This window comes from Acanthochromis polyacanthus, chromosome 21, assembly GCF_021347895.1.
Source record: "Acanthochromis polyacanthus isolate Apoly-LR-REF ecotype Palm Island chromosome 21, KAUST_Apoly_ChrSc, whole genome shotgun sequence".
NCBI lineage: Eukaryota > Metazoa > Chordata > Actinopteri > Pomacentridae > Acanthochromis > Acanthochromis polyacanthus.
Window position 1 is genome coordinate 6,316,377 of NC_067133.1, and position 24,157 is coordinate 6,340,533.

At 40.8% G+C, this 24,157-nt stretch overlaps 1 protein-coding gene across 4 annotated transcripts in view; it reads right to left on the reverse strand.

The window, feature by feature from the left end:
* Window positions 1–24,157, reverse strand: part of LOC110959866 (junction plakoglobin-like) — a 123,126-nt gene that overhangs the window by 48,979 nt on the left and 49,990 nt on the right. For 2 of the 4 annotated variants that reach the window (XM_051941390.1, XM_051941391.1), the window contains exons 2-3: window positions 3,758–3,812; window positions 1,703–1,930 (exon numbers count right to left, since the gene is read on the reverse strand). In XM_051941390.1, the coding sequence (XP_051797350.1) occupies window positions 1,703–1,930; window positions 3,758–3,773 (244 nt within the window). In that variant the 5' untranslated portion in view covers window positions 3,774–3,812. The remainder of the gene's footprint in view (window positions 1–1,702; window positions 1,931–3,757; window positions 3,813–24,157) is intronic. The other 2 variants (XM_051941392.1, XM_051941393.1) reach the window with 1 other exon arrangement.

The following is a 24,157-nucleotide window of genomic DNA, read 5'->3' on the forward strand; positions in this document are numbered from 1 at the left end:
AAATTTTAGGGAAAACAGTTTCCAAACTATTCCTCTCTGCCCTGCAGAAGAACAATACTTTTTGTCTGTTTTGATCTAAGTTCCAGAAGTTTTGAAGCATTGAATCTGCACTGCTCAAGGTTGCCAATGACATTTTAATGTCTCCTGATAATGGCATGTGCTCAGTCCTTGTATTTCAGGACTAATCAATCATAGCATCCCATTGGGCAGACTGAAGCACAAAAACTGTTAATGGGACATAGCACATGGACAAACAGATTCTGTCACCAGCTGGTTCGCTTTTGGATCACATCAAGTCTGTTGCAAAGACTCTCGAAGCCTGGTTGATGATGATATAAGTTTGAACAGCAAAGCACAAAGCATGCAGTCATGTTTTTTTCATCCTCGAAATATTTCAAATGTATGATCTTTCTAAACTTTTAAAGACACAAAAATCATTGTGGACAGTTTCATCTCATCACATCTGGATTACTCCAACAGTCAATTTTAATTACTTGAACATAAAATTAAGGGATCAGCTGTGTAGAACTCAGCAGCCAAGTTTCTAACCAGAAACAAGAGGCAAGATCCCATCACTCCCAGAATGTAAATTAGTTTAGGGTAGTAGGATTTTACTGATTACCTCTAATCCTCTTCATGGTTTCTTCCGGGTTTTTTTTTTTTTGTTGTTGTTGTTTTTTATTTCTTAGTACCGTACACACCAGTACACATTTCGAGAACCTGGAGGGCAGCCTTTTGTCTCCTCCAAGAGCCGAGCAGAAAACTAAAGTGTTAGCAGACTATGAGCCAAGGCTTTGGAAGGATTGGCCCGAGAAAATGACGTCAGGTGAGTCAGTGACGTCTTTCAAGTCTTCTCTCAAAATGTGCTCAAAACAGAGAGGATCTCAAGATTTTACTTGAGTTTTAATTTGTTTTGAAATGTATTTCCTTTGAGAGTGATTATAACTGATGAAGCAAAAAAAATAGTTTTACCACCTAACTCACGTGGTTCTGTCTCCACAACAACATAAAAATGCAGAATGCAAATTAAATTTATAGTCAATTGATGAAAAAAATGGACAAATTGTGATGGAAAAACTTCCCTGCTGGCTCATTTTAGCACACTCCCCTTAACATGCATGAAAAGAGTTTTCAGAGTGCATTTATTTTGAAAGTAGAAACACCTCAGCATCGAACTCAGTTTAAACCACTAAATGTTCATGAGGGATTACTTCCTGGAGGTTAGATCTAATTTCTTCCTTTGGATATCACATGATTGGTAGGAAGCAGAATGTAAAATGACAATAAAACACAAAGTCTGTTTACCACTCAACACTCATGGAACTTGATTTCACAGAGAGAACAATGATTGGCAAGAATGGAAAAAAACCTGCAGCTGCAGTTTCACAAATGTTAGCGCATTCTTAAAGCTATCTCTAGATGTATCATAAAGCAAATGCAAGAAAATTGGATCAAAATTCGTCTGGAATGATCATTTGCGTTGGAAGAAATGCAAAACAGGCAGCTAGTGAACCAGCAAGAGCACAAATATATGACATGATGGTTACATCATAAAGCAAGAGTTACATGTAGAAAAACGCAACAACAGAGATGCACAACAGTAAAGACATCAGATGAAAAGATGGAAGCCAGCATCAGTAAGAGAAACAAAGATAGATGGCATGAGTGGTCCAGAAGAACTACTTGCGGTAGAAGGTCTCACCTGTGGGGCTCTCCAGTCCACCAGCTGCTGTGTCCCCACCTCCCCCCTCTGTGGCTGGGGCATTGGTAGCGCCGGCTGTGGTACTACCTGTGTATTTCTTACTGCCGCTGTACTCAGTGCTGCTCTCATCATCCCGCACTGTGGTGGCCCCTGATTGGATGCCAGAATCTGAGGCATAGTAGGTCTGCTGCCACTCCGCCACCTTCACCATGCTGTCAGCCTCGCTCACTAAAGGAAACAACACGTCTTAGTTGTAGATACTACTGCTACCACTGCCAATAGTACTGCTGCTAGGACTAAATACTACCACATATATTATTGCTACTGCTTGTACTGGTGCTAATACTGCCACTGATCCTACTGCTACTGCGACTAGTGCTAGTAGTGCTTCTTGTTTTACTGCTACTGTTATTTTTACAGCTCTCTAGACTACTACTACTACTACTCTACTGCAGCAAGTGCGACAACCCCTACACGTGCTACTACTAGCACCACTGCTCCTGCTACCTCTATGCCTACTGCAGCTACATGTATTACTGCTGTCAATACAAACTAACTAATTTCTAATACTACAATTGATTAGAGTCCTGCTCATGCTACTAGTATTTCTAATACAGTACACCGCTGCTACTTGTTTTCTTGTTGTGCTAGTACAACAGGTAATATCACTTCTGCTACTGCTTGTACTGCTGTTGATGATTCTACGTCTATTACTACTAATGCAACTTCTGCAACTTCAACTGCTTTTACCACCACAACCACTGCTTACATTAGGACAAAATACTAGTGCTAAAGTACTAAGTGTGTTAATACTTCTGTTTCTATTGATCTACTTTTAGCTGCTGACGGAGGTGGCTGTACTGTGCTAGTGCTTTTCGAGTTTGAGGGCTGCCTTCAACACAGTTATTCCATTCTTCTTCACCGCACAGAAATTTGAGTTAGCCTTAAGGGAATTGCTGTGCATCTATTACTTCATACCTCTCAAACAGAACCTTCTCTGTTGCCAACATTCCATAGCAAAATGTCTGTTCATCTACTGCCAAATCTAATTGTGGTGTACTTCAAGGCTGAATGCTCGGTCTGCTGCTATGTTCAATTCCTCTCAGCCAGATCACTCAGAATCATCTCCCATCAAGCAGTTGTATGTCAAACTTCAAACCAACAACCCCAGTAGCAATCAGCAAATCTGCTTCAATGATGTAAAATGGTGGCTGCCCCAAAACTTTTCATGATTCACTGATAACAAACCTAATTCTGGTCCTTTGTCCCAACTAGAATAGGTGACAGTAAGTCACAACTATTAAGCAAACTGATATTTCTGATGCTGAGCTCTTTTTTGAAGAGCATTGTCGATTTTCAGCTGAAACAAAATCTTCACAATGAAATCATTCCCCTCTGTTCTGTTTGTAGGATGATGTGCATTTATTCATTTACATTTGATACATAGTTGTGTTTCATGACCCCTTCTTTGTTTCTCTTCTGTTTTATGACCTGATTGTTTAATGATCTTTGTTGCATAATCTCTGTTTTTATGCTCTCTGACTCTCTTTTTTTCATTTGTTTTTATTGGTGCTATCAGTCTTTTTAAGTATTTTTGCCTTTTGTTTCTGTACTTTCTAACTTCATTAAGAAAAGTGCTATGAAATTGATAACATATATATATGATTATTATTACTTCTAATACTGGTCGTACTAATACAGCCACAACTATCACAGTGAAATTGCTGTTACTACTGCTTGCTTCTTGTACTAAGTACTAAAATTAGGATTATGGTGCTATTACCACTGAAGCTACAACAACAGAACTACTTCTTCTAAGGTTGTGTACTATCTCTGCCATTTCTACTACTGCAACAAATATTATTAGTTACTAAAAATGGGCCATGTCATGGAAATGGTCATTCTATTTGAATCACTATCACTTCTACTCTATGCATTGGATGAGTTTCCTAGTGAGAGAACATCGGACATTGCACCTTATTATCTGTGCATATGTGCTTTAAATGTACATAAGCAGAAAATCAGAGGTGGCCGCTATGATGACAGACGCCTTACTTTGCATGGACATCATCTCTGTCCAGTGGTAGCACTGCCTTCAAGGACCTCTAACCTGCAGGGAAAGAGAGGAATCATTAGGTCTGGAAACAGGATTGCGTACAACATTCAGGCTAATCCTCTTCCAGAGGATTAGGCTTTAATCACCAGATTCTGCAAAGCATGTTACGGCATAAATGGATATTCTCATATTCCTACAAGAAATTCATCCATATATCGTATATACACTCACTTTAACCCTTTGATATGCAACATGGGTCTAAAGCGACCCAGTTCCAATGGAAAATGGGTGCCTCCTGACCCACATTGCACATCAAAGGGTTAAAAGATTAACCAAGTATGACCCAAGTGCACACAAAATTCCAGGACCATTCCTCGCAGTTACCCTGACTCGTACCAAACCCGACACAGGCACCAAGACAGTCCGAGCACACCCGACCATAGCAACAGCTGGCTTCCCTAGCAGGACAACGCCCCCTGCTACAACAGAAAACCTGTTCAAGAACATGTCCAGGAAAACAAAGAGCCTGCGGTGCTGACCCAGGCCCCGAACTTTCAATATCTATTGGAAAATGCCCAATCCAAGTAGGCGCCACCCCAAAATGCACTGGAGCCAATATTCTGGTGCTGGTGAACCACAGAACACCCGCAGTGGTTCTGTGTCCATGGTCAAAACTCATGTTGTGCATACAGGCCTTGCTAAAATAGGCAGAACTGTTTTGTTTCTTTCTTTTTTAATTACTAATGAAGATACAAAGGGCACAGATTTATCAATATGACACATAAGACACATATTTTAGCGATGCAGATGGCATAGATGATGCGCTTTGTTGCTTGCGTTATCATGTTCATATCATATGCTGCTGCTACATTATTAAAAAAGATAAGTAAACAAGCCACAAGGTGATAACGGTTTATTTAAAGCGGCCTTTTTTGACTCTAACATTAAGTGTGGTAAACATCCGGAACAACCTCGAAGACGTTCCGCGCTGTAAATTGTAGATGTTTAAGAACTGCCTCTATGTTGCTGCTGTTTTGACAAGAAATTATTTTTTTCCCATAAAGCAAAAAAAAAAAAAGAAAGCCCGAGGTGCCGCTGCAAGTCGCACAAATGTCAAAGTTGTGAAGCACAGAAAACTCCAGAGAGCACACTTATCTAACACCCAGAAGCCACGGCTGGTGAGAGGTCAAAGCATCTCTCATCTTGCCTGCCAAGAGCCCTTCACAGACCCACTGCCCTGTGGGAATTCATGCGAAGGCTCAGAGGAAGATGAAGTGTGTGTGAGTGTTGATGTGAGTGCTTATGGGATATTTTTACACCTATGTACAGCACATCCATCAGTCAATCAGGATGACACCTTGTTATGACCCAAGATAGATCGAGGTTACACACATTAGCTTCTTCCATCCATCCATCCATTCTCTATACACCGCTTTATCCTCACTAGGGTCGCGGGGACATTAGCTTCTTGTCGGCCTTAATAACAGCTGTCAATTGGATATTGTCTTGCATGACAAAACTGTGGTATAGTGAACAGGTACAAAAATTCTTGGGTTAGTCAAATTGTGCTCTTTTAGTCTTGAAATCAATTTGAATTATTTGAAATTGACCTTGGATGCAAATCAGTCTTGACAGAATCAAGAAGTAGTGCATTTAACAGTTCACAAAATTGATCATGATGTCATGGTTTGTGTTTTGGTTTTTGTTTTTCCTTGCTCCTCTATTCTTCTCTCTCTTACTTCACAGACTGTTAATTTCATAAATCCACCTTTCTCACCACTACACTGTTCTACATCTGTGTCAAACAAAGACCAAAGCCTCACACATTGACTTGTTTTATCTCTTTTATAGTTAAAAAGCTAACTCAGAATGTAAATGTCTGCTTTTTCAAAATATACAAATCACATACAGTCAATTTCATAAATACATTGACACAATTTTTCGCATTTCGGCTCAGCACACCATCACAACGGAAATGAAACAATCAAGATGTGCATTAAGTGTAGACTTTTAGCTTTAATTTGAGGGTACTTACATCCAAATCAGTGTTGGAAGTAAAACACATTCAGATGTGCCCTCCACCTTTTTTAAGGGACCAAAAGTAACTGAACAAACTAACATACACCCCCTGTCAAAAGTTTTGAGACACCTTCTCATTCAAATAAATTAGAACCCGTCTCAAACCTTTTGACAGGGGGTGTAATCATAAATCAAAGTGTCACTTTTAAGATTTGGTTGAAAATACTTTGCAGTCAATGACGACCTGAAGTCTGAAACCCACAGACATCATACAACACTACCAAGCCTCTACTGCTGTTGTCTTCAGTTCCTGCTTGTTCTCGGGGCATCCACAGCATAAGTTACCATGGTGGTCTGACCTGGGAAAAAGATAGCCACCTTTGTGGTACTGAAAACTCTGACATTCGGCTCAGCATGCATCACAAACCCAGTAATCTTGCTTCATAGCATAGCCCTCAGAGCTACTCATCAGTATCCTCAACAGTAGAGTTTGTCAAGTGCTTAGCAGTGGTCAGTGCCTGATGATAGTAAACCAGGAAGAGACAAGAGTGATACTGAAAACAGTTTTCAGTATCATGATTGGGGCTCTCTTTTAACCTGGACAGAACTCCGTGGTCCATCGACTGTAACATGCATCTTCCTACAGCCAAACTGTTTACAGATGACTCTCTATGAGCCCAATAGATTCTCTGCTGAGGGAATATGTTATATCTGCAAACCTGGTGAGCTGTACGTTACTAATCCCACTGAATGACATCATGTAGCTGCAGTATTGCACATTGTATGCATCGTGTTGCCATGGAACCAGACATGTTTTTGGCTCGTGATGCAGAAATCACAAATATGTTCTTATGTTTGTCCTGATTAGCTGCCAAGTCTGTTTTACACTGCTGGTAATGCTGCTGATAGAAAACAGATTAGAAAATTGATTAATCTATTGGTATTTATCACAGAGAGCATTTAATCAGTAGTGTTAATTACGCTCTGATTTGGCCACAAATTAAAGTGATATGCTGCATTATGGGACAGCGTCAGACCTAAATACACTCTAATAGAACGTCATGTTTAAACAAAAGAAGTTTAAAGTTAAGCAGTTATAATGTGATGCTGTTATGTAAGAAAAGCTGCTGCATTGATCAGTGAAATAAATATATTAACACATATTTGCCAGTTTTCTGCCAGCAGTTTTTAACATTTTTTTGTATTCCTTGTTGTAGCCTGTTGACTAATGTAGGTGGGACAGGATAGCTCAATTTGTGCAGAAGAAGAGTCACATGATGTGGTTCAATGCCCTTTTTTATGTCAACCTTGCACAGAGTTTGAAGCAGAATCTAAGTGATACCTGTTACATCTGACTGGGGTTTTAGTTTTTTGTTGAACCGGCTTACACAAAGAAAGCCTGGCTGTGTCAAGCTTTGCAGTATAGCTCTCCCTGCAAACACACTCATTGTTTAAAGGCTGTGCGAACACTCTTGGATTTTTTTGGGAAAAAAAAATGAAATCTTACACTGGCCTTGCAATAAGTATCTAAGACACGGAGACTTATTGAATTTCAAAATCAACCCCGCCCCCCAGTCTCTCTGTTGTCTTTGTACCTAGTCCCTTAGTTTTTCTCGTGTTTCATTCACCTGTCAGTATCTAACCTGCCTTTTGGCCTCGCCTGGACTCCGACTTCTCCCTCAGCCTGCTTCTTATGAATGTTTGCCTGCAACTTTTTTAAGACCATTTTTGAAATAAACCTCACTTTTTGCTGCCTGCTTTTGGAGTCATCCTGTTGGTTCGTCTGCTGAACAGAGGTCTGACAGTACAATCTGATCAAGCGCTGACCCAGGAGACCAACACCTGAATAGCCTGCCTTTTTCCTGGGAGTATTTCAGAGTGGGTAGAGGAGTTTTCATTCATGGGGAGCAAGGTTTTTTTGAACATGTTGGACACCTTCTCGAAGCCGCACCCTAAATTTACCAAGGAGGTTGTTAGCTCGGTAACTCCTGCTTTGATCACTTCTTCAACTACTCTTTCATGACCTGCTAGATTCTGGCTTGATGCAATTCCTGACTTGGCTAGGCTTCTATCAGCTTGCTGCCTGATCCTGCCCCTCAAAATCTCCAGGAACCACTTTTTGAAAAGTCTTTCAAAAGGAAAAGTGGCGTCAGCTGCCAAAGCGCATCAGCCTCCAAGCTTCAGAGCGCCAAGACGGCCCTGCCACCCGGCACCTGGAGTCTGTTCTTTAGTCATGCTTGACCACCAGAGTGGTGCTGCTATTGGCTGTCAGCCTTGCCCTAAGGCCATTCTCCTGCCCGTTTTGTCATCAGGCCGTCTCCCCAAGTCCCTGACTACTCTGCACTCTGGTCACCTGTCCATTTGCCTTTTTTTTTTTTTTAGAATTATGTAGCATCTTTTGTAAGTAAAGCTTATGAAGTGACACTGCAAGAGGCCCAAAAAAGAAGCTGAATATTTGATAGAATGATGCTCGAATTCTTTAGGGAGACATCAGTAGCTGTTTGGATTGGCACAAACATCAACACCGATCACATTTTCATCTGTTTGTGCTGGTTAATCAGTGGAAACAAGCTGAAGTAGGCAAACTAGTTGTTCACAGTAATGAGGACTGCATCTCTGTGCATGAGTGATCATATATCAACTCACAACAAGCAAACAAGTTTAGTCAAGTTTAAATATATGTAATATTAAAGAATTCTGAAGTTGTTATCTCTAACATAATATTGAATAGAAGATCTAACTCCAGTACAGACAGGCATCATTAAAATATAGTCTGTCTGGGTATCTAAATCAAAACACATACACCAGCATTTCTACAGAAGACTCTCACATGAAATCGAGCAGATCTGGAGTGTTTTTCAGGCAGGGCAGAAGAGAGCTGATGACAAGAGTCATGCCAGGGGAACTTTCTAGGCAGATGGAAGACAGACAGAGCAAAAAGGCTAAGCGAGCAAGGAGGTTCAAAAAAATGCTGAAAGTCGCTGTGGAGCTGAGTCTATGATCTGACGGTGTGGTGGAGTTACAGCCCAGAATATGCGGCAGAGAAAATTGAAGATGATTGCCCAAATCCTGCAGACAGTTCCAACTACTGTAATCAGGGCGCAACAGAGACACACAAGAAGAGGAAGACAAAGAGATGCTCCTGGCAAGGAGGGAGAGGATGGCATGAACCACAGTTGCAGATAAAATCCATTCACTGCATTTCTTGGGCAAATCAGTTCTCCTTTTTCTTGGTCTCCCTCAGTAGTGGATTCTTTGCCACAGTTGTACCATGAAGATCTGATTCACCTAGTCTCCTCTGAGGAGCTGTATTGAGATGCGTCTGCTACTTGAACTCTGGGAGGCTTTGATGTGCCCTCTTATCTGAGATGAAATTGACAGGCTTTTCAGAATCTTTAAACCCTGATGTATTGTTAAGATGTTGTCAATAGTGTGTAAGCTGTCAAGACAAACTGGCTACTTTGAGGAATGTAAAATCTGAAACATACAATAACATGTGAAATCTAAATGTTTGGTTCTTTCCTCCTCCTGTCTTCTCAGATCACAGATGTATCTAAACGGACATTTTCCACTGCAGGAACTTGCAGACTGTTTTAGCTGCTTTCAACCTTTGTTACCTCCGCCAAGGAGGTTATGCGATCGTTTATTTATTTGTCTGTCTGTGTGCGTGTCTGTGGACAGGATTTCTCTGAAACTACTTGTCGGATCTTCATGAAATTTTCACCAGAGGTGGATCTTGGCCCAGGGAAGACTCCATTCAAATTTGGTGTTGATCCGGATAAGGATCTGGATTCTGGATCCGGATTTAGATTTTCCAACTTTACCATCCACATCTTCCCTTGGCGGAGGTCAGAAATCTCGGATTGCTCTTGTTTCAACCGCAACAACCACCCTAGGAGAACCCCTTCTGGGTCTATTTTCATAGGAGAAAAAGCACATACTGTGTGGTTGACTCGGAGAGGACAATAAATGCTATTTTTCTATCTTGTTGATGTCATGAGTGAGTGGTAGTTCTCTCCTCCAACATCACCACCTTAAATGTAAAATTCAACATACAGACAAACATTCCGAGCCCTCCATTGTTCCTTCTCCTACATGCTTCATATATGTTTGATATGCAGTGAAATAGAGAGACTGACACAGCCAATTATGGGGCTGTTCATGTAAACGTTGGCACCATCTTACACCTGCCCCACATTCATGTAGTGTAAAGCTACCGAGTGTTCTTTCTCCTCTGTTTGGTTTATATGACCTGGCATGCTTTGGTTGGGTTAAGCTACAGCAAAATCACTAGCAATACCAGGGTTGTCTCAGGTTACCCATCCAGGTGACCGAGCAAATGCGACACAAGACAGACTCAGTTCCTATTAATGCCAGGTGCCAAGTCACCAGAAAACACATCCATTCCCTAGATCAGCATGGTGTACCTTGACCACTATCTCTGTCTGAATCATGTGTTTGGTGGGCACATTAATGGAACTGCACTGCCAAGTCCCTCATCAGTGCAATACAGAGAAGTCTAAACAGCAACTTAATGCACTTGAAATCCCACTTTATGCCAGAACAGAACAAACATGATGCAGTTGAACATTTTGAGCTGTCATGTTCTCATAGACTTTTGCAACAAAGGTTTTTTGTTTGTTTGTTTTTTAATTTCCCCTCTTTTCACTATGCTTACACCAGGATGCTTCAGTTGCAGTAGGTGTTAAATCTGTACATCTGTTTCAGGAGAGCATGGATCTCTCTGCTACGATTCACTTTCACAAGCACCTTCCCCCCCCCCATTGTTCTTGCTTTCAAAAATCCTTCCCAGTATCTTCGTCATCGAGTCTCCTCATTTCAAATAACCAGTTCTGTGTGGACCGAGTACGCTGTGCAGCCTCCTGAGCAGACTGTCAGTGAAGTGTAAATTGCTCCGCGGCTCCAAATGTTTGGGGAAATCCCTGCCTAATTAAAACTGAGCAGGCTCTTTAGGATACATGTGGAGTTAAAGTGCCATGGAAAGTTTTGTCACTTGGAAGCAAGCGTGTTCCCCCAATGGCGTTAAACACTGCAAAGAAAAGTACACAGAGGGAAGAAGAAATGTGAGATCAGAGAGGAAAATGACTAAAAATGTAGGAAGGGAAAAAGGTGAATTGACAAGAAGTAAAGGAAGGGGGAAAAAGAGGTGGAGCCATGAGAGTAGTAAGAGAATGAAACCATGCTGTCAGCTGCACAAGGGTTCTGGGGATGTTTAACTGTGGTAACATAAAGGCCAGTGTCTGCATTCTGCTGCAGAAGTCAAACAATACTGAATTTTTGATCCAAGACAGAAACTGATTTATTTGTCTTCTTTGCTGCTATCAGTATCATTAAATCATAGCTTTTGTTGAGTCTAAAATTGTAATTTGCACTCATATTTTCACCTGCAGTATACACTAATCAATCATAACATTATGACCACCTACTTAATATCGTGTTGGTCTCCTTTATGATGCTAAAACTCCTCTGACCCAGTGGGCCATGGACACAGGACCTCTGGGGAATGTCTGATTGAGCATCTCACAGAGTCTGCTGGGGAATGTGGAACCCAGGTGAACCTTCGCTCTGTCGTGTTCCCTGGGCCACTCCTGAACAATTTTTGCTGTGTGTCTGGGTGCATTGTCCTGGCTTCAAGGACTACTGTTGCCATTGTGGGGTGGAGGGTTGCTTGATCCTCAATGTTTAGGTGGGTGGCACATGTCAAACATCCACATGAATGTCAGGACTCAAGGTATCCCAGCAGAACGTTGCATTATGACAAGATGGTTGATGTTATTCACTGCACTCGTCAGTGGTCATAATGCTATGGCTGATCGGTGTATACTCAAACAGCATGTTAATACTGGGTGGGGTTTGCTTTCAAACTGCCTCAGCTCTCGGTGCCATGCGTCCTACAAGATGTTTGAAACATCGATGAGACACTGGGACAGAATTCCACAGGTCTTCCACAGAATTGGAGGTTGCTGAAGTCCACTGTCATGTTACTACAACTGGTGTGAGATTATGCGTTTTAGTGCATTATTGTGCTAGGCGCAGTCATTAGAAGATGGTAATTTGTGTCCATAATGGAATGCACATGGTCTGCAAAAACAACAAGACATACTGTTACATTCAAACCATGACTGTTCATATTAAGGGGCCTACAGTGTCCAAGAAAACATTCTCCACACCATTACACCCCCAACACCCCCGACTGTTGGCACAAGGCAGGTTGGCACCGTGGATAAATGCTGTTGATTCTGAGCTACCATCTGCTGCCTCAGCCGACGTAGCGATTCATAAGACCAGGTTACATCTTTCCATCTTCTACTGTCTCATGCCCACTCTTGTTTTTGTTTTTTTTTGCTTTTGTAGTCCATCCAACATAGAGCTAGACATGTTGTGAGTCTGAACTGCTTGTATATTTAGCCGCACTTGTAAAAACTGGTGATCTGAGTTACAGTAGCCTTTCTGCCAGTCTGACATCTCACCTCTGTCAAGGCAAGGCACTTCCATCCACGGAACTTTGGCTCATTGGTTTACATTTTTCACACCATTCACAAAAATACAGAAAATCAGAAAACCAGCCAATCTTCCACCAACACTCAGGCAAAGATCAAAGTCATTAAGATCGCATTTTACCTCATTCTGATGTCTGATGTGAAGAAGATCCTGACCTGAATCTGCAGTATTTTACACTGCACTGCTGACACGTGATTGGTTAATCATCAAAATGTCCAGGTAAACACATATTAGTCGTAAAGTGCTTAGAAAATGTACATTAGTTTTACCAGGTGTAGCAGAAGATATTATCTGACAAGAACTAAGTGAGTCCCTCTCCAGTCAAAATGTGTTTTTCTTGTTCCTTCATTGGGATGCTTGAGCATTGCTGTGCAGAATAATGTTCTTGCAGAGATTGTTTTTGCATGATCAAGTGGAAGGGGAATGCTTCTCTTAAATCAGTGCAGCTTTAACAAGTGTGTAGAGCGAACATTTAACCTCCAATGCACATACAAAATGTAAAGTAAGAACGGGATATGGGCAGAATCTGGATGTTTGAATGTGAAACAACAGTGCAGAAAATTCTTACTAGCCTAAAACGACCTTCTCTCACACCTTCTGGTAGAAGAGATCACTTCACCCAGCTTGCTAAACAAAACAAACCCTTGACTGGGGTAAATGTATTGTTTGTTATTCAAGTATTTAATCTGAACATTGTAGCCGAATGTATTTTTATTAATCTTGTTTTTTTGGAAACCGTACATGTTATAAAGGTGTGCAATCTCATTGCACGGCATGAATTTGGTCTGAGCACCATTTATTTCTGCACCGTCACTAACTTTGGGCTGCATATAGACGTCCACAGAGCATGAACTTGAAAGGACGATTAAATTTCCTTGTGGACACGTGGACGTGGAAAGCATGCACTGGCCTTAACAATCAGGTTTGTAGCCTCTCCATGTACATCAAAGGCATAGTTTGTGTTTTTTTGTTGAAGGCACACACAGATTTCTGCAAAATCACAAAACACACCTATTTCTGTTGAGTTTTTTCTCATAATTTCACATCTTTCACAAACCAAAATGTCAGTAAGAATTCAATTTAACTGTAATGAAGACAGTCAAGTTTGATTATCATACTAACAATAACAAATCTAATTTGTTTTTTGTCAAATCAGATCACTGACAAATCATTTCCAGGCGCTGCTGGTTAGTTTCTTTCTTCCAGCTGTTTGTCTCAGCAGTTCATTAACTACCTGCAGCATCAGGTAGCAGCAGAATATCAAAAGACCAAAGTATATCAGCATGTGAGTTCATTACTCTCAAACTGACACACATTTTACATCGAGTCTCCGTACTACCACGGCATGATAGAGTTCCTGTAATGTAGTTAATGACTTTTGGTTTTTGCTGCTACGCTACAATTTTTGACATCACAAGAAATAAACAGGGAGAGCTTCACGCAGCTTGTGTGGGCTCCTGATTTGCAAATCAATCAATCAGTCACGCTGCCTCTCTTCTGCAGTCTGTTACACCTACTTACATTTACATCAGGAGGAATCACTGTTGAATGGCTTGTATTTTCTTTCCTAAAGAGTGTTCTTCCTGCGTGGAATAAACAAACAGCCACATATTCATTTTAGTGTTTCACTGTAAAACTTCATTTTAAGCAGTATTCATATGCTTTAAAAGTAAAAGTGTTTTGGCGCGAGCTATCGCGCGATTTCGGAACGAGATTTGCGTTCTAGCGTCCTGAGATTTGGATACAGACCACAACACAGAGCGATCGCCAGGTAATGTGGAGGTTTTCGTTCACTTCTCATCTCTAGTATGTTGTGGGACACTCACTGAGACTATCTGAGCCGGTCAGTGTGGGGCAAAAAGCACGTTAGGGCGGACTTTGACGCGGGGGGGCTAACTGCCCCATACTTTCCGCTAGCCGAGCTGCTAGCTGAGCTGCTAAGCTAGCCTGCCTGGCTAAATACTGGAGCTATGTCGAAAATTCATTTCTCCATCACTCACATGTATGAAATTACACATGGAAACAGACCCCAGGTTGAAAAAAAAAAACGAAGTTCCCCTTTAATTTCTTTAGCTTTTTGAGTTAACCTGCCTCGACTCATGATCAACAACTAGCAGTCATAAGGTCCTAGTACATTCCACTTTGAATTTCAGTAATGGCTTCACCTGCTGTCATGTATGTAATCGTTTTCTTTCTCCTTTAAATTGCTGGATCTCTCTCATATTTAAACTGTTTTTAATGCAGCATTATTGTCAATCTCTAAAAACCTTTATTTGTATGTTCTTACCTTTAGGAACTGGATTTTTCCATTTCCTAGACCGTGAGAAAAAATTTTCAAGCAATGCTGGCCATTGTGGGCTACAAAAATCCTGGCTGTGTAATCCAACAAAAGAATGGCCTTTAAGTTGCATTAAAAAATAACATACAGGATGGAAGTGGGTGCGATGAAGGGGACTCTTACGCCAGGCTGTGGGCAGAAATAATGGAGTGGCGACTGTGAGTGACATCTTGACAGCTTAAATGGCACCCTGTTCTACATTGATAACAGCTACGTAGCATGTTTGTGCATGTAAGGCAGTGTGCATGTATTCACTGCATCTGAATTTATTAAGCATGTGCATGTATGAGCTTGTGTGGTGTGGAGTCTTTGATGTTGTGTGTCTATGGAAAGAAATATTTCCATCAGAGGAAGGCGTGAGTTTTTTTGACATGTGTGGAAAAGCCTTCAAAGAGCAAAGCACTGGGAATAAAAATTTTTAAAAAATTCTCACTGCAATGAAATGTTGTACGAACAGGCTGGGCACTTTTGCTGTGCGGCATGGCCACCAAGTTTCCCGGTGACATTAACAGTACAGCAAATGGAGTTTCTTTAAATGTTCACACGGTGGAGGTGGAGAAGTGAAGAGATTAATGGAGTTTATTCAATAGCAAAAATTCCTCATCAGCAAGTCAGTATTTGAGTGCTTTCAGTGGCAGATTTTTGAGCTTAAGACACGGTTTGAATGCAAAAGCTTTATTCAAAGCACTCAGTTTAAAATATACTCCTTCTGCTGTTTTGCTTGATTGGAAGATTTTGCTAACATTAGTCAACAAGACATACCCATAACTACCTCTTAAGTCCTTTTCACATGTGCACTCCTTTCCATTAATCTGACAGGATCCGAAATTATCGGCTTCATGTCTAAATGACCACCCTCATCACACCCAACTGTGTGAAGTAATGTGTTTTGCCACATTTCAGCAACAATGTTGGTCCAAAAACATCACAACAGCCAGAATCCACAGAGATGAAAATAGACAAAATCCCCAAACACCTTATATTACATTACTTCGCTCTGCAATTTCACATTTGTTGCAAACTGAAATGTCTACGATAAACAAATTTTGCGGGTACCTCAAAAAGCCCACCTGGCTCAGCGTGCAATCTATGAATTGCATGAAGGCTGGAAATTGGCCAAAACATTATCTTCCAAAACATGGTTAAGTTTGTTTTGTTCAGCTGTTTTTCTTTCCTCGGAGTTTATTAAAAACCTGCACCATCAAACACCAGCTGAATTTCTATGAGCATCTCAAATAATCGTACATTTGTGCACCTGAACAACAGTAATAACTTCATTAAATTCTTGATTATGTCTTTCTGTCATGTCAAGTTTGTTTGTAGAATTTATCACACTCAAACTTCTTTTGTTGAGCAACAACGTAACGTGAGTTGGGGACTATTTTGATGTTTGACGGTTTGGGACCAAGTAAAAAATAAAATGGAATTCTTCGAAGTAAAATCAGTTGTTGTTTGGATTTAGGGATTACATAAGTACAAAAATATTTTACAGCTTTCAAGACGATGAACAAAGGTCAACCTGAGTATAATCTGAGATCTGTACCTAAACGGTGATTCCAGTTCAATTCAACCTCTTGTATGGCCAATTGGTGTGGCTATTATGGCTCTTTATGCCCTGCTAACTTTGCACTCTTCCCCTCTGTTGCGGAGGTTTGATTGAATAAGGAACAGCTCAAAACTACGTATATCGTTTTAAGCCCTATAAAGAATTCCAAAAAAGATGAGTCATTTTAAACTGTAGTTTTTATGTTTGTCTGAAAGTAAGCCCAAGTATTAGCCACCTGCAGTAGTCAGTAGCCATATTACTAGGAAATACACCAGGCTGCAATAGCTAAAAAGTATTTAACACAGGCATGAGGCTGATTTCCATGTTTTGGTCTCACTTTTGGAAAGAAACCAGATAAGCAGAATTGAAAAATTCTGCACTATTCCTTTAGCAGCAGAACAAAGCATAAAAACTTGGAAACTCTCCCTTTCGCTCTGCTCGCTATCCCCTTACCATTTCCCTTCTCTCCCCTTCTGTGTCTCTGTGAGAAATTGCTTTCATTATTGCAACATTTACAGTGCCGAATAACTGCACACTGTTCCCATTCTATTTATGACACAGACAAAAACTCGCACATACACACACACACACAGCCGGTTGACAATGTTCAGACTACTGAATCTATCAGTTCTTTAGGGAAGCTTCTCTCAGAATATAAACAGAATGGCATGAAAGAGTGTATGAGAGAGTCGGCTATCCCTGTCAAATTGTTTCTGTGTCCAGTTCATTGTCAGAAACTGCATTTACAGAAGATAATTTATTATTGGCATTACATTAAATTACGGGCTGCACAGCGGCTCAATGGTTAGCACTGCTGGCTCAAAGCTAGAAGATCCCTGTTTCGTGTCCCGGCCTGGGCCTGCGATCTTTCTGTGTAGAGTTTGTATGTTCTCCCTGTGCATGCATGATTCTTCTCTGGGTTCTCCAGGTCCCTCCCACAGGATTAAGTAGTGTATAGATAGTGGATGGATGGATGGATGGATGGATTACATTAATTACATGCATGAACTCTCTTTCTACACTTGATAACATCTTAAATATTTACAGGCCTTTCCTCTAAAGATGATACATTACTATACATTTAATATTAGGCCTCATTAGTTTTACCCCAAAAACAACCTATAAGACGCAGATTTAATTTTTTCAATCATATTGGGATCACTACTAAAGTTGTAAGCTGTCTTGGTTCAGGGTCAGTCAGTTCACAAAGTTTAATGGCAGTTATCAGAGAGACACTCTTATAACAAGGAAGTAGGAAAAGTCACTTTTTTTTTTATCTTGCAGCCTTTTAAACAGAGTAGGAGTCCAGGGTAAGTCCTTCTTTGAGGCTATGGCCCCCAGCTTCTCCCAGGGGTCAACAGTCTTTTCCCGACCATATACGATATAAAAATCCTCACACATGTTCAGTGGGAGGATTTTCCTCCAAGTTAGATATGCCCGGAATAGCTTGGGAGAAAAGCATCCCAATCAGAACACCAAAGCATCTCAACTCTCACTTTTAAAATGAATAGCAGTTCTACTCAAAGCTTCTTCCTAAATATAAGGCATAAAGTAGGAATCTTTCTCCTGATCCATCTCTTCCTGATCACAGGTGTAGTCAACCAGAGTAGTCTAAAAGTCCTTTTTCCTTGCCACATTATCAAGTTCTTCCAGGAATTCAAAGGCATTCGCTGGCCAGAAAGATGTTCATTTCCTCTAGGATATTCTGTTTCGGTGCTACCTTCCTTTTGGGTATATCTGGAAGCCTCAGGATGCAACTCACTGAGCATCTCAATCAGAAACCCAAAGACTGTCTATTCAATTGGCTGCCTCCTCTCAAAAGGAGCACAAGTTCTACACGACACTTGTTGCAAACAAATGTCCATTGAGCGTGCTCCAGATACTGCTACAGATGCTTGCATTCACAACCTCTTTTTCTGTCGCAACCAAGCTGGTGACCAACATATTAAGGAAGGGTTGATGACAAAAGGCTTTCATTCCATCATTGACATCTAGATTACAATGAGAATCTGGTTTATTGATTTGAAACCTGCAAGAATTTGCCTGTTGATCAAATTCGTCTCTTGAGAAGAAGGCCCTGAGGTACAAGAAGTCCTTCATTTTACCAACACTGACTAGAAGACTGAAATCATGAAATCACACTTTGTCTAGTCGCTGTTTCACCACCTTCAGAAAGCCAATACAATCTGTTATTGAGCATTACCATAGTCTTTCAATTGGGCTTTTTGAAAAAAATATTGAGGGCTCCTGGGTGCAAATAGTTAGGCAGTGTGTAAGAGGAAAGCCCACCCAACTCTCTCTCTTGACAATTTATGGAACCACAGTAAGCAGAGCTGAATCATTTAGGGAACTGTCATCCAGAAGAACCAGAAATGGGACAGCGAGGCTGGTGCTAATTTCCACATCTACAAGTACATGATGGTCTGTCTGGCATAAATTTTGTCACAGATAACTCCACAGACGTCAGTGTGTGACCATTTGATGCTCGGCGGTAGCCAAAAATGTTTCATATTCAACCTATTTTTGGTGAACTTAGATTGGTGAGTACGTGGTTATTACTAACAACCAAGACCGGTTCATCAGCTGGGAAAATGAAGACCTGTTGGGATTTTGACAGTTTGATAAGACAGAATCGATAGGTGCAGCTCAGTAATTTGTTCCAAACAAACAATGTAAAACAATTCATTCATTCATTGTTAAAAAGTAAGTAAAAAATTGAACAGCTCACCTTATGATTAGTGGACAACCTGCTCTGTCACCTGAGCCACTTCACAAAATCTTTTTAATAAAAAACATTCACAAAATAACTGGTCAGAACTATTAATATCATTCATTTTTTACAGTGCAGTCTTTCTTTATTCATATCATGTCATATATAGATATTGGACACATCAAAAGAACATCAAAGTGGCATAACTGAAAAAGCACCATCCCCACTGCTCTCTCTTTCTCCTCAGGGATTCTATGACTCATGTACCTGTCTGAGACCCCGAGGCGCAGCTTAACTGAAAGCATCACTGGCTTTAATTCTATATCAAATTCATTCTTCAATTGTGTGTAAGAAGCCACGCGTGCAGATTTTTGCATTCAGTCTGACAACGACAGTTTAATTCTGACGAGTACAATGTCCTCTTTTATTTTGTTTTTCTTCAAGGTCAAAATAGCTCTCTGTTCTCCATCCTTCTTGTGAGAGCCACACCGGATTATGCACACGCTCAGCAGTGTCCGATTTTATCAGACAGAAGGGAATCCAACAGAGAGACGGAGAGAGAAGGAGGAGAGAAAAGCAGACAGTGAGAGATTTGAGTTGCCACTTGTCATTGACCTTGTCAGTTCCATCGTGACGACCCACTACACCTATTGTTTGTTTGTATCCCTGTTTGTGTGAGTCATCTGCACAGACTTGACAGTCAAATGACAGTTTGTCACTGAAACACAGGCACGCACACACACACACACACACACACACACACACACACACACACACACACACACACACACTGCACAGTGCTGCAGTTAGCTGTGTACATCCTTTTCACTATGTGTTTGTGTGTCGATGTAGGGTTTTCTCTGTGTGTGCTGTCAAACCTACTGCGGTGAATTTGATGACATTGTAACTCCCACTGACAGCTCTGCAATTACACACCTGATAGGGAAAACACACTATTATGCACTCATAAACACTCGCATGTGTTGTGAACAGCTGCGGGGCTGACAGTCGCCTTTCTTTGAAGACTGCAACCATTAAAATCCGTGATTATTTTCCCTATAACAGTTCACTTAAATTTCACTTCCTTTCTGCAGATCCACATGACATACTTCTTCTGCTTCTTGCTTGATCCTTCACTGTGCAAATATTGATGAAGGACTAACAGGACTGGGTGCTGATTGTGTTGCACTTTCATCAATTTTTAGTTCTATTTTGCAGATGAAACAAAAGCACAAAACTGTCAATAACTTGCTCAAGATTACTTCTCGAAATTGTCTGCTAATGAGATGTGCAAACCTCTTCTTACATCAGGAACCCTGGCACTGCTAAAAATTCCTCATAATTAGCTATTTATTAGTACTTCTGAAAAGTGTCTGCAACAGTCGCACACAGAGCTGACATTCCGTTCAGTGTCTGGTGATTGCATTTTCACCGTGTCCCAAAAATTCGTTCTCCCTCTGGACAACATGTTTGATTTGTTGTCACCAAAAGGGATTACACCTGGTCGATTGGGTACTGTTTGGCTGCTTGTGCGGTCAAACTGTCAGCTCCCAGTATACTTCTTGCTTGACCAAAATGCATTACACTCACAACCAACTTTTGGAAGCGTTTCTACCATGGCCAAGAGCTAGGGGGAAAATCTACTCTTTCAGAGTCTGAGATCCATGCACAGGCCATCGCTCTTTGAAATGCAGGAAAAACTCGTCAGCAGGTTGCTCTAATCCTTGGCAGAAGGATCCGCTGGGTGCAGAAGTGGTGGCAAAGGTACAACAAAGGAGGATCCTTCGAAGACTTCCCTCACTCAAGACGTCCATCTGGCTTAAGTGTAAGAGCCAAGGATCTGATGAGGAAGGCCAACAATAAAAGACACCAGTCAGACAGAGGCTGAAAAATCTTGTAGAAGATGTTTCTGAGAGGACTGTGCATCATTATTTAACGGAAACATTGGGGCTGAAAGCTTACAAGAGGCAACATACCCCACAACTGGCCAAACAGCAAAAGGAGAAGCGACTGGCTTTCGCAAAGAAGTACATAACTTTGACTCCAAAAGGCTGGGAGAGCTGGATTTTCTCTGAAGAATGCCTTCTCTACTTATTTCCGACACCCAACAGTCAAAACCACCGCATCTATACAGATGATTGGGGGAAAAGTACCATCTTCTGTGCAAGTGAAATTCAGCAGGCATAGCATGGTTTGGGGGGCTGTGTCCGCTTCAGGTTTCAGGAGTCGGGGAAGATAGAACCATCCACACTCAAGAATTTCATACATTCCATGCCTGAAAGACTAAAAGACGTGATCAAAGTGAAAAGGGAAAATACTGATTATTAAATAAAATGATTGTATTACATATTCAGTCCTTGAGCTTTGTTTTTCTGGGGAGAACGAATTTTTGGGACACAGTGGCAGTGAGATATGAGGAGGTAACAAGCAGAGAGACAGAGTTTAGAAACACAGGAGGAAATAGTGTATAAATGAGAGACCGATTTTCTTGTAACAAATGAGAAGGTCCATGAGAGAGGAACAGATAAAGAAAAACAGGGAAAAGACACATACAAAATACATCAGTCAGTCATAAAAGCTGCCTAATATTGTGTAGATCCTATTTGTGCCACCTAGATAGTTTTGGGCCAACGCCAGGGGACCTCTTCCACTGGGAAAGGGGATGCTTTGGTTTCTATGGGTTGCAGGGTGGAGCCTCTGTGGATTGAGCTTGTTCTTGCATCCCACAGATGTTCAATAGGACTTGGACCCAGGGAGTTTGGAGGGACTAGATTGTCATGCTTGTCAACCCATTCCTGAGTAGTTGTGAAGTGTGGTGGGGCATATTGTCCCGCTGGGGAAGGCTGCTGCCACTGGAGTGTGTAAAAATCTTTAAATAGGTGGTTCGTGTCAAACTAACTTATGCATGAATGCTAAGACTGAAACTTTTCAAGAAAAATAGTGGGTTGTAATGAGATGATGAGTGTTATTCACTTTGTGTGTCAGGAGTGTTGATATTGTGGCTGATCAGCTGTAAGTGTGAAGGACAAAAAAAAGCTGGAAGCATAAGAAAGCACAGGTTTATTCTGCATCTAGCCCTCTATGCCCTTCCTCATTCTCTGTTTATCATACAAGCTCACTGCTGCAGCTCTAGTTCAAACTCTGCTGCTGGTCCCCAGGGTAGGAATGATGGACAAAATGATTATTTTTGGGACACAGTTTGTTTGAATCAGGTCGCTAAAAATATGTTAGGATTTGTCCACCAACTTGTTCAGTGGTCGCTGCGCATGTAGGGTAAAGTACAACAATAGAAAGTGTATTTCAGCCACAACCAAGGCACGTCAGCCATCCAATCAAAACGTACAACTGTGTATTAACTTCTTGTCTATTCTTGGTTGTCCAGTTTAGTCTTCCTTGCTTTTTTTATTCTTTATCTGGTTAAGGTTTGAGCCATTAATTGGTCAAATCTATTGTCTCAAAGCCCATGCACATAAAAAAAACAAACAAAAAACTATTGCATGCATGTGATACGAATGCAGAGAGCAGTATGAGTAAGCAAAAAACTATCCTCACAAAGAAGCATTTCTGATACGTATACACAAATATGGTCCTATGTGAGCATGGGGTTGTCACGATGAATCCTTTTACCCTCGATATGTACTTATAACCCTTGTCAGGTGGACTTTTGAAACTCTAAAGATGAGACAGCAGCTGATAGCAACTTTGCATTGGTTTTATGATTTTTGCTGATTGGTGATTGCAGCAACTGACGGTAAAATCAAATTCTGTTGAACACTGGCAGATTTTTGTTGTGACTGTCTATTTAATACTGTTCAGCAATGTAGGTCCCCATAGGTGGACAGAGCAATGAAAGGTACCTTTTTTCAACATAAAATGAAGAATAACCATTTAACATGGTACTGCTTAAAAAAAAAAACACAGACAGATAACAGTAACTAAACAAAATGGGACAAATGCTAGTTATCAAAATCAAACAGCTAAACATTCTCAGAGATTTCTAGAAATAAGTCACAAGACAGTGGTGTAAAGTAACTCAAGCACAGTATTTAAGTACAATTTTGTATTATACTTCTGTACTTTTAAATTGATTAAAAAAAAATAGTCTTGCGAGTAAAACGCAAGACTTTTTACTTGCAACAGAGCATTCCTACAATACTGTAATGTTAGTTTTGCTCACATACAAGATCTGAGTTCTCATTACACCACTGTAATAGGGTCAGAAATCCCTGTGATTGGTCAGAACAATCATCGGAATGGCTTTATCGACCACTGCCCTGCCTCCAAAGTCACAAAAAAAAAATCGACTTGACTGTGAGTGACTGTCGAGCGGCTGTTGGCATCTCGTGACAGCCCCACTCTCAAACCTCTTCGGTGTGTGCTGGTACTCATGCCTACTGTTCTGTGAGTCACCAACCAATAAAATGTCAGGTTGACAAATGAAATCACCACTGCCTCCATGTACTTGTTTTACTTCCTACAGCATCCCTTATGGATTGCAAGTGTGTTCATCCACTCAGACCCTCCAGGGCGTATTAATTGTACTTGACTTGTTTTCTTTTGGGACTTTTACAGTTAATACATACACCAGGGTCTGTGTCACAGCTATATATAATCGTTAAACATAAGAGCAGCCTCAGAGTGTATTAGCTTCTTCTTCCTCACCTGGCTAGAGAAGAAAATTGAATCAGTTAAGTTTTCTTTTTTTTTTTTTTACAGTGTCCCTTATGAGCTCTTGGTGTTTAACTGGGTTCAGCAGATCACTGTCAGCATGGATCACTGAAATCACCTAGGACCCTAAGTAAGTATTTAATTGTAATGCTGCTAACACTTTCTTCAGTTTTAATTGGTAAAGCCATATTCGGGGCATGGGAATACATTCAGGATAATACAATTCAAAGTGTTAATTACACTTGGTAATGAATGAACACTGTTACTAGGCAACAAACAAAAAAATGGCGCAGCGGACTATCATCGTTTAAAATTCCTTGTCAGTCTCCTAGTCATCCACAGCCAAAGAGATAGGGGTTCAATAATAGTTGGAAAATCCACAGGATGATTTAAGGGAAGGGCGATACAGTGAAGAAAAGAATATATCGATAAGTCAAAATGACGCATACTCTTTCATCTTTCTTAAAATGGATATTAAACTGAAAACCAAGCAGGGCTAACTTGACTGCACCATCCAAATCCTCTGCAAAACTTCTTTCTTTTTACAATTTTCAGTGTGGGTGATTGCCACATGAAGATTTCTGTCATTGTTTCCC